A 16,924-nucleotide genomic window follows, 5' to 3' on the forward strand; every position below is an offset into this window, starting at 1 on the left:
AGAGGAGTGGAGAAGGGCTGTAACACTTTGGCTGGGTAAGCAAAGCTGAGTTGTTACACTCCCAAGTAAGCAGACCTGTTACACTGGGGAAGCCTTCCCCTGGAGAGGGCTGTAAACTGCCAAGCTTACTGTGACCTATGGCATTCCTTGGCTCCCAAGTGCCAGAATACCTTTCCATCTGAGCTGCAATGCTTAAGCAGGCCATCAAATTTCTAGAGTAGAGCTATTGACCTTTATGTAAATCAAAGTTTTCCTGGGTGGAGAGGGTTAACACATTGCATAGAAGTCTTACACGGTGGGGGAGATAAAAATATTTTAATTATTTGTCCTAAGCACGTTTTACAGTATTTGATAGGAAAGGCCATGTTTGATATTTCTTACATCCCAGCCACAAATCTTTCTAGCGGGGCATCTTCCCCGCTAAGGACCTTCCTGTTTCACCTTCATTACGGCTTTTCTTGCCTCCCAAATTCTGACAGAGGGGTCCTCCCTAGGCTCCTGTCTTCTGTTTGCTGCCTAGAGTCTCTCGTCTCCTTACTTTCTTCCTCACCTCATCCCCAGACTCCCAGCTACACAGTGGATCACTCCTCAACTTCCCACCCCAGTACCCAGGCTCCCAGAGAGTTCTAGACTCCAGTCGCCCGGCCCCGCCCCCATGCCTTCGCTAGAGGGTGGGCCTCTAGGAAGCCCCGCCCACTCCCCGCATTGGCCCAGCCCCCAGCACTTCTCCCCTCCCCCACCCGCACGCTGCACGTGGTCCACCCCCCCCACACACACACACACACGCGCGCACACACGCACAGTGGTCCTGCTCAGGTCAGAGCTGAGGTGCCCTAGGTCGCCGGCCTGACACGACGCTGAGATGGTGCCTGCAGGCAGCCGCCAGCGGCAGGATAGGCCTGGCTTGGTCTACGTGACCCGCTTCGCCTCGCACCCGTGCGGCGTGTGGCAGTTGAGGGGTCCCCGAGGTCTCCGCCACCAAGGCCCAGGGCTCGGGGCCCGCTTCGCCGCGGAGCAAGCGACCCCGAAGAGCCAGTCTCCGGGAGGACAGCTGCCCACCGGCTCCCACGCACGGGTCGCCGCCACCCCGGGCTACTCCATCGCTCTCCAGCTGCGGAGGTCGAGAGCGCCAAGCGGTCCCGAGCAAGCGGCGCGAGCAGGTGGAGGGATGCTCCTGTCCCAGGGCTGGTGCTGAGGGCAGCTGCTGCTGCCATCTTGTGGACGGCCTTCAGTCAGCCTGGCCTCGTGTCAGCCTTCCTGCTATCCCTGTTAGCTTTCCTGTCAGCCCTCCCGTCAGTCCTCACACAGCATTTCAGCCAGTAGGCAGCTAGGCTCCGCCCTCCGGTCACTCTAGGAGGACCCCTCTAACTTACTTAATAGGTGACCCGAGAGAGGGCTGCAACACATTTAAGATAACCCAGATACCTGAGAGAAGTTCCTGGATGTAGCTACTTAAGTCCCTCGGATAAATGGGAGTTGGGCATTCTTGTTGGTTAATCTCACTGAAATTTATTGGAATCGTTAATTACATGAGCTGGAGAGGTGGCTCAATAGGTTAGGAGCACTGGCTTCTCTTCCAGGTAGCAACTTATAGCTAACTCCAGTTCCAGGGGATCTGATGCCCTCTTCTGGCCTCCTTGGGCATCGGTGCACAAACAAAACACCAATACACACAGAAAAATAAAAAATAAATTACCAGTTATTTGATTGTGTGTGTGTGTGTGTGTGTGTGTGTGTGTGTGTGTGTGTAGAACAGACAGAGATGTTGACTCGTTCTTTTAAAACGCAGAAGATGTAATTCTATTTGATCAATCAACTTTTGAACCTTTCAGGATTTTTTTGTTGTTGTTGTTAAGATTTATTTAGCCAGGCAGTGGCACACTCCTTTAATTCCAGCACCAGGGAGGCAGAAACAGTCAGATCTCTGAGTTCAAGACCAGCCTGGTCTACAGAACTAGTTCCAGGACAGCTAGGGCTGTTACACAGAGAAACCATGTCTGAAAAGAAAAGAAAATATTTATTTACTCATTAAGTATACATTGTTCTGTCTGCATGTATGTCTACACACTGTAAGAGAGTACCAGAACTAATTACAGATGGTTATGAGCTACCATGTGGTTGCTAGGACTTCAACTCAGGTCCTCTGGAAGAGCTGACAGTGCTCTTAACCGCTGAGCCATCTCTCCAGTCCCTTAGGGATGTTTTAAATAAATAATTATTTTTAAAAAATGTTTTCACATGGTGCCTCACATTTTTTTAATCCAAGAATTAAGGAGGCTGGGACAGTTTGAAATCAGCCTGGGCTAAATAGAGCATTTCAGAACAGCCAGGGCCACACAGAGAAATCCTGTTTGAAACAAAAATATTCATTATAGATCTTGCATGAATCTAGGTAAGTTTATTTCCTGGTATTTAATCTTTCCAATTGTAAGTGGGGCTCCTTACTACATAATGCATTAGAAATCTATGTGAAGTCTATCATCTAGAATCTTTAGCAAATATTAGTTTATGTGCGTTTTGAAGATGTTTGCAAAATTATATACTTCATACTTCATAGCCAAGATCTAGAACATCGTGGTCATCTCAACAAAGCTCATCTTTGAGGGGTCAGCCTTACACCTATACTTGGGTTTTTTGTTTTGTTTTGTTTTGTTTTGTTTTTTTGGTTGGTTGGTTGGTTGATTGGTTGTTTTTTGTTTTGGATTTTTTTGGGTGGGGGAGGGTTGGCTTTTGGTTTTTCCAGACAGCATTTCTCTGTGTAACAGCCCTGGCTGTCCTGGAATTAGATTTGTCAAGGCTGGCCTCAAATTCACAGAGATCTGTTTACCTCTGCCTCCTGAGCGCTGAAATTAAAAAACATGTCACCTCCCAGCATACCTACATTTTTAAAAGCAACTTTCTTGAGATTTCATTAACAATGTATACAATTCACCCATTTATGGTACACAAGTTAATGAGTCCTACATATCTAGAACCATCACTACCATCCATTTTAGCATACTTGTTATATCACAGAGAAACTCTGTAGCCCTTAGCAGTCATTATATCCCACCACCATAGCCTCCACTACCCACTAATCTTAGCCCTAAGCAAGTACTAATCTATACTATCTCCACAGATTTACTTATTTTGGTCATATCTAATGGAATATTTATAGGTGGGCTTTTCTGACTGACTTCCTATTCAATATTGCTTGTTAATTTTAGATCCTACTAATTCACTGACCACTTTTATTATTATAGTTAGTTCCATCACTGATTCTCATATATTTTCTAGCTATATATTACTTGTAAAATTATTTTTGAAGACAGGGTCTTACTATGTATCTTCAGCTTGTCTGGAACTCACTATGTATCTTTTGCTGGCCTTGAACTCACAGAGATCTTACCTGCCTCTGCCTCCCACGTGCTGAAATTAAAGGTGTGCACCACCATTGCCCAGCTGGTATAAGTCATTTGTAAATAGAGATATCTTATTTCTCTTTTATTCATTCTTAAGTCTACCATATTTTTTGTCTAATTGTACTGGCTAATACCTGTAGTGCAGGGTGAATAGTTGTAGAGATAATGGGCACCTTAACTTGTTTTATTCTTAGGAGAAATGCCTCCAGTGTTTCTCCATTAAATAAAGTACTGGTTTTAGGACTAAGACTGTATATTTAGCATATGAAAAAGTATACCTGCTTTTATTATATTTAGTATATTTATTATGAATAGGCTTTACATTTTGACAAGGGCTTACTATGATCTATGGAGATAATGTTTTTTCTTAGAATTAGTAATGTGTAGTATGATATATATAAATAGATTTCCAAATAGTGAATCAGCGTTACAGTGTTGAAGTAAATTTCACTTTCTTGTGTTTTATTATTTTTTCATATAGTGGCAGGCTCTAATAATAAGCTTAGAAGTTTTCACTGTTGTTCATGAGATATAATGGCCTGTATTTCTTCTTTGCATTTCTTAATTTAGATATCAGAGTTATACATACTTCATACAAGTAATTGGGAATCTTCCCTTCCTTTTCTATGTCCTGGAATAGTTTATGGAACATTGAAACTACATAGTCTTGATAAAATTTTCTGTAAAACCATCTGGGCCTCAGGTTTTATGGGACAACTTCATAATAATTTTCTCTATGCCATGGAAACTAGTCTGTTTACAGTTTCTGACTCTGAGACATCAGTTTGGGGGAACATGTATTTCCTTAAGCAATTATATACTTTGTCTAGGTTTCTACATACATTTCTACTGAGGCCTGCAAACTAATGTGTTTTAAGTTCACCCAGCTTTGATGGCCATTCCTCCCTTAATTGCCCCCTGCCACCCTCCCTTCCCATCCCTCCCACTCCACATGTAGGGTGATGCCTTCCTGGAGGGGTCATCTAAATCTGTCAAGTCATTTGGAGTAGGGACAAGGACTTCTCTCCTGTCTCTAGGTTAAGGGAGTATCCCTGCATGAGGGATGTGCCCCCAAAGTCCTTTTGTGCACCAGGAATACATCCTGGTTCCACTGTCTGAGGTCCCTTAGACTGCTCAGTCCTTCTAGCTGAGACCCATGTTCAGGGTGACTGAGTCAGTCCCATGCTGGATTCCCAGCTATCAGTCTGGGGACCCATTAGCTCCTCCTTGTTCAGGTCAACTGTCTCTATGTGTTTCTGCAGCCTGGTCTTATCCTCCCTCTCTGCATCTGGATTCCAGTTCGGCTCAGTGTTTAGTTGTGGGTGTTTGCTTCTGTTTCCATCAGCTACTAGATGAGGGCTCCATGATGGTGGATAAGTTAGTTGTCGATCTCATTATCAGGGAAGGGCATTTATGGTAGCCTTTCCACTGTTGCTCAGATTGTTAGTTGGGGTCAGTCTTGTAGATCTCTGGACATTTCTCTAGGTTCAGTTTCTTCTTCAAACCTACAATGGCTCCCTCTTTTATGCTCTCTCTCTCTCTCTCTCTCTCTCTCTCTCTCTCTCTCTCTCTCTCTCTCTCTCTCTCTCTCTCTCTCCTCTTGTCTATTCCTCCCCTGACTCAATCTTCCTAGTCCCACGTGCTTTCCTCTCCTCCCCTTCTCTTTCTCCTAGTTCCCTCTCCACTCGCTGCACACACACACACACACACACACACACACACACACACACACACACACACACACACGCCACTCCCCATATGCTCAGGAGATCTTGTCCCTTTCCTCTTCTGTGAGAGACCTTGTATGAATCTCTTAGAATCCTTCTTGTATCCTAGTTCCTCTGGCGGTGTGAATTATAGGCTGGTGATCCTTTGCTCTATGTCTAAAATCCATATACCAGTGAGTACATACCATGTTTATTTTGTTTATTTTTAAAAACAAGATTTTGATTTATTAAGCATTTTTTCTTGTTTCTTCCTCATAAATACCAACTTCTTAACTTTATTTTCTTTCTTTTTGCTTCCTATTTGTGTACGTTTTATACTAAAATTTGGGTATTAATTTTTATTTTTTAATAGTTTAAAAATACACTTCAATTTTTCTTGTAGATATATATTGTATATTGAACATAACCCAGTTTTCTTCTGTCCTCCCTTCTTTCAACCCTTCGTTTACTCCCTTAGACAATTTTACTTATTTCCATTTAATTTATACACATGATTTTATGTGACTATATGAAATCTAGGAATGCCAAGTAAGAAAAAGCATGTAATATTTGTCTTTCTGAGACTAGCCTAATTTGTTTAATACATTTTTCTCAAAACAACATAACTTAATTCTTCTTTATGGGTTAAAAAAAAATCTGTTGTTGGAGACCAAGGTTTTTTCCATAACAGCTGTTATGAATACCTTTGCATAAACATTGGTGTTCATGTGTCTCTGTGTTATTTTGGGTCTTTTGGGTAAATACTCAGGAGTGGTATAGCTCGGCTATATGATAGATCCATTTTTTAATTTTTTGAGGCACCTCCATAATGATTTCTATAGAATTTGGACTAGTTTATTCCCACCAGACCTTTATAAGGATCAAGATTCCTATTGTCCACATCTATTATTGTTTTCCTCTTAAAATTTTGTTAAATTTATCCATCCATCCATCCATTGCATGTGTGTGTCAGTCATCATATGTGTGCATTAGGAAACAGCTTGTGGGAGTCGGTTTTCTCCTGCCATGTGGGCCTGAGGGAGCAAACTCAGTTTGTGAGGTTTGGCAGCAAACTTTGCCAACCATGTTGCTTTCTTAATGATTGACATTCATACTAAGGTAATATGTAATGTCAATGTGATTTTAATTGGAATTTCTTTAATGCTGGAAAGGTTAAACAGTTTTTCTTATGTTTATTGATGATTTTTATTTCCTCCTTTCTGAATTGTCTTTTCCTTTCACTATTTCATTTGTGGCGGGTGGGGGGGAGGTTGTTTTCTTATTGGTCAGTTTTTTTTTTTCTTTCTTTCTTTTCTTTTCTTTTTTTTTTTTTTTTTTTTTTTTTTGTTTGCTTCGTTTTGTTTTGTTTTAGCTCTTCATGTATTCTGCTTACTAATCCTCTCAGATGTGTAGCTGACAAAGATTTCCTCAACTGCTGTCTTTGTTACACAAAAGATTTTTCTTTTTGTGAGATCCTATTTGTTGGTTATTAACTTTATTTTTTTGGCAACTGGGGTCCTATTTAAAAAGTCCTTTCCTTTACCTACATCTTGAAGTATCTTCTCTACTTTTTCCTGTTTGGAGTTAATCTTTTGTGTAGGGTAAGAAATAGGGACTAGCTTCTTTCTTCTGTATTTGGGCGCCTCATTTTCCCAGCACCATTTGTGGGTAAGTCTGTCTTTTCTTCAATATTATTTTTTCCATCTTTCTCAAAAGTCAGTGACTAGCTGTGTCGGTCTCTAGCTGGATTTACTGTTCTGTTGTGTCATTTTATATGTGTTTAGGACCATGGCACTTTGTCAGGTGACTCAGCATTAGTTATGTTGATAGCATCAGCATTATTCTTTTTGGTTCAAGATTGCTTTGCCTCTTCTGGATACTTTGTGCTTTCAAATGAGTTTTAATATTGCTGTTTTCTACTTCTATGTAGAATACCACTGGAATTTTTTATATAGATTGAAAATCAGGCCTTTCATTTATTTTTTAAAACCAGGAAGTATTTTGTATGGTGAATTTGTTTTAACCACTTTTAGTACCACCCACACATCTCCATATGTAACATTTTCACCATTGATTTTTAAAACATTCTATAATTTCATTCTGCTTAGTCATGCCACACTGATACTGCTTAACATATTTTAAAGGTTTTAAATCCTGGGACCTTGCTATTTTTTTTTTTTTTGGTTTTGTTAGTGCTTTCTAGTTTTATTGATGGTGATCAGAGAATGGTATTCCTTGTGTCTCTACTGTCTACGTGTTACTGGCGTTTCCTTTGTAACTCAGTTTGTACCTCTCCCTCTCCTCTCTTCCAGAAGCCATGCCAGAAAGACTTTCCTCAGAACCCTGGTTTCCCCTTTCACCTGTGTCTGTCCCACCCAGCTTCTTCTTGGTACACTGTATGGGATTTGGTCCTTTAGATTACATACTTAAATATCTTTCCTCCACTCCATGTTCTGTTCTGCTTGTTATCTATTTATTTATTTCATATTTTCAGATAGAGGATGGATTTAATTTGGCTTTGTTGCTGATAAGAGGCTAGAAAACAGCTTCAAGGCAGTTGTAGTAGTCCAGCAGAAATTGAAAGGCCAGAATTAAAGCTGTAGGGGTAAATGGACAGACTGATAACTAACTGGAAGGGAAAGGAAGAGTTGAGGCTGTGGCCTCTGTGTGGATGGCAAAGCTATTAACTTCCATGACCTCCTTGCTGAGCTTGTAAAACCAGGAATGCATTCAAGAGAAGGGTGCCCTGAGACAGACATGCACCAGAGCTAAGCAAAGAGTGTAAAGTACTTAGGTTTACTCAGTCTTGGTTATATTTTATATTAAATAAACATTTATTAGGTGTCTATGGGAAACAAAAATGAATTATTCGTCCATCTCACAATGTTTAGCATCTACCATATTGTAAACATTAGATCAAATACTAATGACAAATACTAATGACAAAATGAATCAGGTGACTATTCTGTAGCCAAAGGACTCACATGTGAATAATAAGTATATAAGTCAATAGGTGTGAGTACTATAGGAAAGAGACCTGATAAGACTTTGATAATCAAGTTCAGGGACAGAATGTAGCACAAGACAGAAAGTCAAGAGGACAAAAATGGAGAAATTTCTGGTGGGACAGTAGAGATTATCAAGAGCTCTGGCTTTGAAGTCAGAAAGACAACCACAGGCTCTGTTAATTACTGGAAATATAATATTGCCCATTTTAGCTATCCAGTCTGATTCTTTAATTTATCACCTTTCAAGTGTGGCTAATGGTTTCCGCCTTAAGAGGCTGCTGTGACGATTAACAGAAGCAGCGTGTGCACAGCGCCTAATGTGGTGTTTGGGGTGGAATAAGCACCCAGTAAGTGTTAGCACAGTGAGCCCAGATGGCTTGAAGGAACAAGAATGACTAACAAAATGTACTAGACATTTACTGAATGAATGAAAAACAAGTTTTTGATTAAATTGTAGCGTGATTTTCATTTCTATAACCCCTAAGGATGTTTAATTGGTGGGATGATGTCACCAGGCACAGGTGTCTTGGGAAAGTCAGACTGGTAAGCCATCCTCCGATGTGCTGGTGTTTAGAAAGCCAAGGGCTATGCAGCAGACCAAGCTAACATCTCAGCCTAATAGGTCAGGCTGGTTCCCTTTCACTGTGCTTGGGAGATAGTCATGTGTTATAAGTAACTAAGGATGAGGAATACTACTGTGAAGGAGTACAGATGGATACTTTGGAAATGGTAATAATTTGAGGATAACAGAGTCTAGGAAAGCATCAAAGTAGAGAAAGCTATTTGAGATTTTCACATGAGGCTGAGATATGGACAATTTACAGGTGGAGAAATGTTTGTGCAGATTGTTGAGGGTGGATGATGATTGCCAGTGACCAGGGAAGAGCTACAAGTACAGCTTGATAGGGTTAGAGCATGGGCAACAAGAAGCAGAAGAAGGTCGGAAGTGGGGACTAAACCCATGGTGTAGCATACACTGGGGCCCAGTCTCAGTACAGGGAGCGAGGGAAGATATGTTTTCCTTGTGCACATGTGTTACACTTCTTGATGTATTTCCAGACAGACTTCATGGCCCCTATCTTACCTTAAGGGGTGTAGGAGCAGATTAGGTGAGACTTGTAAGCAGGAAACACTGGGAACGGTGAAAGCACGCCATCATGTTCAAAGGGGAACATAAATATGAGCAGAGCTTCTCAAACTTGAGTTTGTATGCCATATCTGCATGTGTGTGCTAGTTTACTCAGTGTATTTATTTAAGTAGGTAATTTTCTTCTCTTAGCTAAATTTCATTAGAACAGTATTCATGTGTGTTCACTAAGAAGAGAAAATACAAGTTAATAATGGCAAAACAATATTGTTCAATTGTAGTAAATAGGCTTCATGGTAGAAAGTATCTGTCATAAAGGAAAAGCAGCAAGTCTTGAAGATCTCTAAATGACAAGTTGACAAACTTGGACTTCCTCCTTTACTGGAAGATGGGAAGAACTGGCAAGGGAATGCGTTTCTCACAATGTGACTTAGTTAAGATCCATCATCCCGTGCCTGTGCCACACTCAGAATTAGTGGCATGTGCCTCACAAATTAGTAAATGCCACTTGGGAACACATTTTAGTTCATTCAACAAATGTAATGTATTATGTACCTAGTAGCCACAAAATAGAAACTGGATTTCCAGAGAGGAAAAGACACTTTTCAAGCAAACTGTGAAGTTCTATGACAACCCAGAGTGGTTTGTAAGATCCAAGAATGTTCCCTGGAAAGCTAATTGTTGAATGTGCAAAGGAAATTCAGGTAGTATGTTACGAATGAAGTGGGAGAGTTAAGGTAGATGTGCCAAAGGCAAAGGGAAAGCAGACAGAAAGGGCTCCAAGGAGCATATACTTATTGTTGTTTTCAACAAGTAGTGTCACTTAGTGATCAGAAATATACTACCAAGCATAAACATCCCCCAAAGAGAGCTTATGAGACATACTATGGCCTCTGTTTTCAGGATAGTACTTTTTAAAATACGTACTAACTTTGATATCTTTTCTTTTCTTAAAATATTAGGTTTAACTCCAAAAAATGCAGCTAAAGAGTTTGATTTCCCAATACCACTGAATGAAGCCTCCAAAATAATGAAGGAAAGAAAAAAGGTACATTGCTATAAAAGAAAATTAGCATTTAAATGTTAGATCTTCTTCTGTGATTATAGTGTACGAAGGTTTCCAGGACAGTGGCAATAATTCCATCTCCTGAATAACTTAATATTCTGAAAGGAGAAAACAGAAGAAACTTAGCAAAAATAGAACTGAGCTTAGACATATTTATTTAAAGTAAATATGAAAGTAGTTATGGTATTTGAAAGTATAAATGCATTTTAATCAAAATATAACCTGCCAGGTATGCTTTTTTCAAAGCATAACTATGTTCCATAGAGTGTAGCTAACTGCTATATATAAAGCAGAATAGCAAGAAAATCACAGACTTCATAGGAAAGAATCATCTACATTGGTGTTATATTGCTCTTTCCAAAGCAAAGAATGTATGTGACTTTTTCAGCCAGAAAGATGACAAAGATGAACTTTATTGCTGAACCCTTGGTTGTCAAATATCATAGTAACTTGGGCATTTTGAACATATTTCAGAAAAGTGACTGTGCTAATCTATGACTGCCATTTTACTTTAAAGACTGTGTTAGTTGAGCATGACACATAAACTCATCCTTGTTTGGTGTATAGCCCATGTATGATTTAAAAGAGTGCCCCAAGCAACTAACCCTTGTACCAAATATATCTGAAGAATATATCTGAAGTAAGTATCAGTCTTCCACTCTGCTAAGACCTGCTTCCTTCAAGAACTGTTTCCTTTTGGGTAAGGAGGAAAGAACATGGGCAATACTTACCTCTAAACTTAATGTGCTGTGCACTGGGATAAGTGATTTGCATATGTGCCTTTCATCCCATTGTTCAGTATGTGAAGATGTTTCTAGATGACATTTAAATGCTTGTCAAATGTTAGCCTACTCAGTAGCAAAAAAAAAAAAAAAAAAAAAAAAAAAAAAGTCTAGATGTAGCTATTTGATTTTATAAGGTTTTCTTTCTACTCTAGCATATTCATAATCTAATCTCTGGCAACTTTGTCTAACTGTCTCCTAGGAGAACTAGTTAATTCTTACCTAGAATAAAATACATTATAAACTAATCTCTGCCCAGCATAAACAGGAATAGAAATTCAGTATTTTTAGTGCCTTTTGAAAATTGAATGTGCTGGACCCACTTAGCAAGACTTTGCAAACATTTTTTCTTCTTTTGAAAGGCAGCATCATCCAGGAGAGCTCATTTAAATACTGCAGGAAGGGAACTCGAGAAAACTGAAAAAGAAGAGGTCAGACAAGTTAGTGGCCACTGGGGTCATTGGCGGGATAGTTCCTGGGTGTCTTGCTTTACACTGATGATGTTGACTAACATGCAGCCAGCAGAGTCACCCTCCATCACCTCCCATCGAAAGGCATTGCACTTCTATGCCCAGCATTCCTTAACTGTGTTTATCTTTTTAAGGTCTTAGTGTGGAAGAAAGTACAAAAAGTCATTTCCAAAATGATTGCAGAAAATGAAAAATATAGACACAGACTGAAGTGCCAAAATTTATCTAGTGAAGTAAGTCTACATTTTCAATTTTATAAAAAAAAAAATTGGGTTACATAAGCATTGGATTGCATTAGATTTCCTAACTGCCAATTTAAAGTGTAGGAACAGTTAAAAGCACAAAGCCATGCTCAGGCAGGGGATGTAGATATAAGGGTGAATGTTTATGTGGGCATAAGGGTGTAGAAGGCAAACACTGGCTGGAATTTTCTAAGCACAGAACACACATGTTTGTTAAATGTATATTTGAATGTCAGTCTTTAAACACAAATTACAAAACATACATATTGGTGAAGAACATGTTAACTGCAATATAAAACTACATATTTTATCCAACTTCTTGTCATTTCCTTTCCATGGATGTTACATTCCAGTGTAACTCATTTAACAAAGTCTGCCCTTGGCACAATTTCATTCTTGAAAAACAACTCACAAATTGAATCTTATCCTAAAACTGCACCAGTGTTTAGTAACTGACATTGTGGTAAAATAATGATAAGTTGCAGGTTTTCAGACTGGCAATCTGTCTGAGCAGGTAGAGGTGCTTGCCAACAAGCTTGATGACCTGAGGTCAATCCCCAAGAACCACATGATGGAAGGTGAAAAGCAACCCAAGTGGTCCTCTGACCGCCATTTGCATGCTACCCTCCCCAACATGTGTGCAAGCACACACACACACAAAGTAAAAACACAAGATTTTGAAAGTTATAAAAAAAGGATGTTCTTGGCTTTCAAAATATTAACTGGAACAAAATTAGCATAACTAGTAATAAATTGATAAATCAAAATTTCTTTACATATAGAATATGTCCTGTCACAGTGAGTGCTTCTCTGACATCTCGGTACTTAATGACACATTTTGAGTCATTAAATTTACAGTACTTAATTTTGTGAGGGATGTTTTGTAAGTAATATGGTATCAGATAAAAGTCCATAGACTATTAGCAGTCATAGAATGCTGCACTAATAGCATATTGCTCACAGCAGCATACAGACCAATGTTCAGACTCACTGTACTCCAGTTCACAATTCTTGTCCAATCAGAATGAGTTGTTAGGAGGTAGTAGGAAGAAGAAAAAGGTGTTTGAACAGCGATGTGCAGAGAAGATGGGCACTGTGTTCTACCACTGTGGACTTGTACTTGGCAGAGTCTTTTGAACCTCACCCTTCTATGAATCCAAAATCACCTGGTAAAAATTATTTGCTAGCTTAACGTCCAAAATAACATAAGTAAAAAGTATCATTGACATTGGTTATTTTACCTTAAGTTTTGAGCTATATTATATAACTGTTTAATAAAGCTAATACCTCTTAATATGTTGACAAAATAAGTGTTACAGACCAACTTGAACTTCTTTTATGTTGTTTTTAGATTCGAGTTAATACAAAATGAATGTGAATCATCTTCCTGTCTTCTCTGGTGAGAATCCATTGAAATAATTGAACAGATCTTCCCCTCCCTTTGTACCCTGCTTTCTCTAGCCTTTGGCATACCTCCATTGTCACTACTAATCTACTTCCTTCCTTAACCTAGAGTGTGGCACACAGCACATCTCGTTAAATATTTTTTGACATTAAAATTTTCACTTAGTCCCCATGTCTATCATGCCCTTGAAACTATCCTCCACATGATCTCATCTCCATGATATATGTGCAAATGTATATAGACACACAAACACACACACACACACACACACACGTATACACACACACATATATATAGAAAAATGTGAGTGTGTGACTTTTCTTCTTTTATATGTCTCTGCTTCGTTCTCTTTCACTTGGGATGTGCTGCATACGTGAATCAACCTCTCCTCTTTTAGTATCATGCAGTCAGTGTTGTGATTCTCATCCTGTCTCTCTGACTGCATTTCCTGTTCATTTTAAGTTGTTCATCTTGCTTCCCTAGGAGTTGTTACTCGTCCTATTATCTCTTCACTTATTTACTTCCAAACACACTGTTTTTTTTTTATAGACTTAGCTACTATTTCTATCCTACCCATGACCTCTGATATTGTCAACTGTTCCATAGATGCTTTAATAGTCTATATTTTACACTGAGCAAGCATATCGTCTCCTCCCCTTTCTTTTTAGTTGTTCCTGGTTTCCCAACCACATGGTCCCAATGCACATGAAGGGGGAGATTTCACCCAGTTTTCTGAGATTTGAAAAGTAATAGAGGGAAGGCCAGTCTTAGGAAAGACAATTAGACTTTTGTAAATGAGAGACTGAAACAAGAGCAGTGTGAGAGAGTATGTTTTAGACCAGAACATGAGCTGGGATGGCATCAGCGAGAGGGTGGGTTTCCTCATTTCTCTTACAAGGCTATTACAAAATGGGAATATGCAAAATTCTCATGAATGTAAGGCCAGTACAATAATTTGTAGTTTTGTTTCTTTCCTAGCTACAACTTAATCACTTCATGAGATTTCAACAACCTTGGCTTTGTGGTCGTATGTTCTTCAAGTAACTAGTTAATCCACCTGCTTCCAGTTGAAAGACATGCCATCTGGGCATTGGTCTAGGTCTTGCATGCATATGTGATCTACAGTTTCCCTGCATACAGGCTCATCCAACTTCTTTGGACAGTGCTGAGTAAAGTTTCACATTGCTAAATCCCTCAATGAAGTTTCAAATGTTAGTTCATACAGCTTAAGTATATTACCAAATGGAACATGTTTATAAACTTGATTGCATGAAATTTTGCAGAGTGTGCGGACAAAGCTTTTTGGATTAGTTCAACCTTTTGCTTATGTTTGTGTGACCTATCAGCTCTTCAGAGAAACAGACTGTTTTGTCATATCTGTCAGTGTTTATTCATGTTACTGTGTGGATGACATACTGGATAGTGTCCCCACTGTTCTAGAAGCATGCAGCTCTAAAGACTTCTATGGAAATGAATGTTCTAAATGTTTATATTTATTGTTTAATAATTTCTGATAAAAGATATTAAATCTATTTGTTGAACAGAACATAAATACAAGGTGAAATTTCTTCTGAAATATCATTGAATACCAGGTCTGACATCATGACTTGTTCAGTGTTTTAGATTCTATCAGAGTGATGACCTCTTCAGTAAAACCTGAGACTACAAGTGTCCAACTTGGAGACATATCTACTGAGCTAACTTGGAGATATATCTACTGAGCTAACTTGGAGACATATCTACTGAGCTGTGGAAATAAAATTTTTACATGTCCTCTCTTTTGTCCATCTCATCTTCATCAGTCTCTCTTCTGGTCTTTGTAAGTAGGAACATTCACTCATCAATTCTATTCCTGGTTTTTCTTTTCCTTTGCTTAAATCAAAGAAGTTTTATTTTAGTCCAATAGTCTGTTCTTGTGGCTCTGCACACAAAGCTAAGTGGCTAAAGTCATCATTGAACATGGCCCCCTGCTGTAGTCAGGGCTACCATAAGTGCAGGGCATATGGGCCTGCTGTCTGTGTAATGGGCACACTGCCTTAAACCAAGAAGTTTCTTATAAATAAAAGTAATACACGTTAGTGATGAAAACAGTTATCAAGTCAACACTAGATAAAGCAGTGATATTTATTATCATTGTTAAGTATCATGGACATTTCTGTGTTTCTGGGAATCAAATATAATACACTGTCACTGAGCATACCTACCCCCAGCCCTGTGCTACCCTTCTGTGTGCCAGGTGGTACAGCAGGCTTGCCCAGCGCCACCACAAATAGATGAGCAAGCTTTGTGGTAGAAGGCCTTGGCATCCCTGATGTATACACTTAGTGACCAAAGTATTGTAATGTGACCTCTGTTTTATGTTTGCAACATCTGTTTTATGTTCCCCAAGAGATGTTTCATGCCTAAGTGGGTGGTGTGGGGGGAGGAAATAAGAGAACCAATGGTTTCAATGAAAAGTAATTAGCCCACCAGTTATTCTGGGCCACCCAAATGATTTAAGGCATAGGAACTAATTAAGGATCAGGATATATCCACATCTAATGTAATCTGAAAGTAGATTAGCATTTTAGGAAAGTCTGAAGTCGTATAAAACCATGGAAAAATAGTTTTGAGTTTGGAAGGTAGAACACTGGGGAAGGAGGGAAGCTGCATGGGAAGAGCCTTTTACTCCAGGAAGGGTTTGATGCTGGAGCACTAATGCAGTGGCAGAAAAGTTTCCAACTCAGCACAGATCTATTGGAGTTGTGGAAACATGCTTTTCACATTTCCTTTCAAAAGGACACAAGGCTGGTGGCTACACTGTGGAGCAACCATGTCATGCCTGTGAGGCCATTCTTCCCAACAAATTGTTCCTATCTACCAGTGATGGGTCATCTCAAAGACATTGAGACAGACACACTTTAGGGAGCTGGACCTCAAAGACTGCCTACTTCCTTTGCTGAAGAAACTCTTATAAGTGAACCAGAGAATGTCTAAGATTTCCCTTATCCACCCTTCTTCCCTTCCCTCTTTTCTCTATCAATACCAGTTGTCCATGGTTGGAGGTGCACAATTCAACCATATATACTAGTGCATGGTGGAGATATGTATGGTGTGTGGAGGCAGGTCTGCTTTGCCAAGTCTAGGCCCCAGTTGGGAAAATCTGAGTCTGTAGAAGGTGTGATGGTGTCATTGTCACATAGATTCCTCTGCACTCTCAAAGTTTGCATTAAATGATCACTTTTGACTTGTGCTAGAAGCAACCATGGTTCCATTGAAGAGGAGTAGATATACCAATCCATGCCCAGATCATGTAAACTAAAAAAAATTTGACTTGTATATAAGACAAAACTGAATCAATGTCTCAGTTTCTTTCTATTGTCATGAAGGATTACCATAGGCAGGCAGGCTGGCATCAGCTGAGGGTTTTACATCCTAATCGCAGGCAACAGGTAGAATGAGAGGAGGGTAGCTGAAACCTCAAAGCCCTCAACCAGCAACCCTCCTCCAATAAGAGCATACCTACTCCAACAAGGCCATATCTTCTAATCTTTTCCAAACAGATCATCAACTGGAGACTAATAGGCATGCAAATGTATGAGCCTATGGGGGCCATTCTCCTTCAAATCACACATTCCACTCCCTGGCACCCATAAGCGTGTAGCAGAATCATAATGTAAAATGCATTAAGTCCAACTTCAAGCATCTTCATAGTCTTTCAGTCCTAAGACTAAATGTCCAAAGTCTCTTCTGAGACTCAAGGCAATCTCTTTAACTG

The 16,924-nt window shown here is 39.6% G+C and overlaps 1 protein-coding gene across 3 annotated transcripts; it reads left to right on the plus strand.

Moving 5' to 3' along the window:
• Nucleotides 1-862: 862 nt before the first annotated feature.
• CUNH5orf47 (chromosome unknown C5orf47 homolog) lies at nt 863-13,161 on the plus strand. Of its 3 annotated transcripts, none has more exons than XM_051181023.1 (4): nt 863-1,160; nt 10,165-10,250; nt 11,655-11,753; nt 13,114-13,161. In XM_051181023.1, the coding sequence occupies exons 1-4, from the start codon at nt 863-865 to the stop codon at nt 13,132-13,134; spliced, it is 504 nt and encodes a 167-aa protein (XP_051036980.1). In that variant the 3' UTR covers nt 13,135-13,161. The 3 variants fall into 3 exon arrangements, 1 of the variants encoding a protein (XP_051036980.1); XR_007834270.1 differs by lacking the exon at nt 863-1,160 and adding an exon at nt 11,413-11,481 and having other exon boundaries at nt 10,144-10,250; nt 13,114-13,160; XR_007834271.1 differs by lacking the exon at nt 10,165-10,250 and having other exon boundaries at nt 1,074-1,160.
• Nucleotides 13,162-16,924: the final 3,763 nt, after the last annotated feature.

The sequence above is a fragment of the Phodopus roborovskii genome, unplaced genomic scaffold, assembly GCF_943737965.1.
Source record: "Phodopus roborovskii unplaced genomic scaffold, PHOROB, whole genome shotgun sequence".
NCBI lineage: Eukaryota > Metazoa > Chordata > Mammalia > Rodentia > Cricetidae > Phodopus > Phodopus roborovskii.

What these genes read in the sequence shown, in the direction of transcription:
- CUNH5orf47 (XM_051181023.1), top strand. Translation starts at nt 863, where the DNA reads ATGGTGCCTGCAGGCAGCCGCCAGCGGCAGGATAGGCCTGGCTTGGTC. An exon ending in CGAGCAAGCGGCGCGAGCAG is followed by an intron (nt 1,161 to 10,164) that starts GTGGAGGGATGC and finishes TTAAAATATTAG; the next exon opens with GTTTAACTCCAAAAAATGCA. An exon ending in TAATGAAGGAAAGAAAAAAG is followed by an intron (nt 10,251 to 11,654) that starts GTACATTGCTAT and finishes TATCTTTTTAAG; the next exon opens with GTCTTAGTGTGGAAGAAAGT.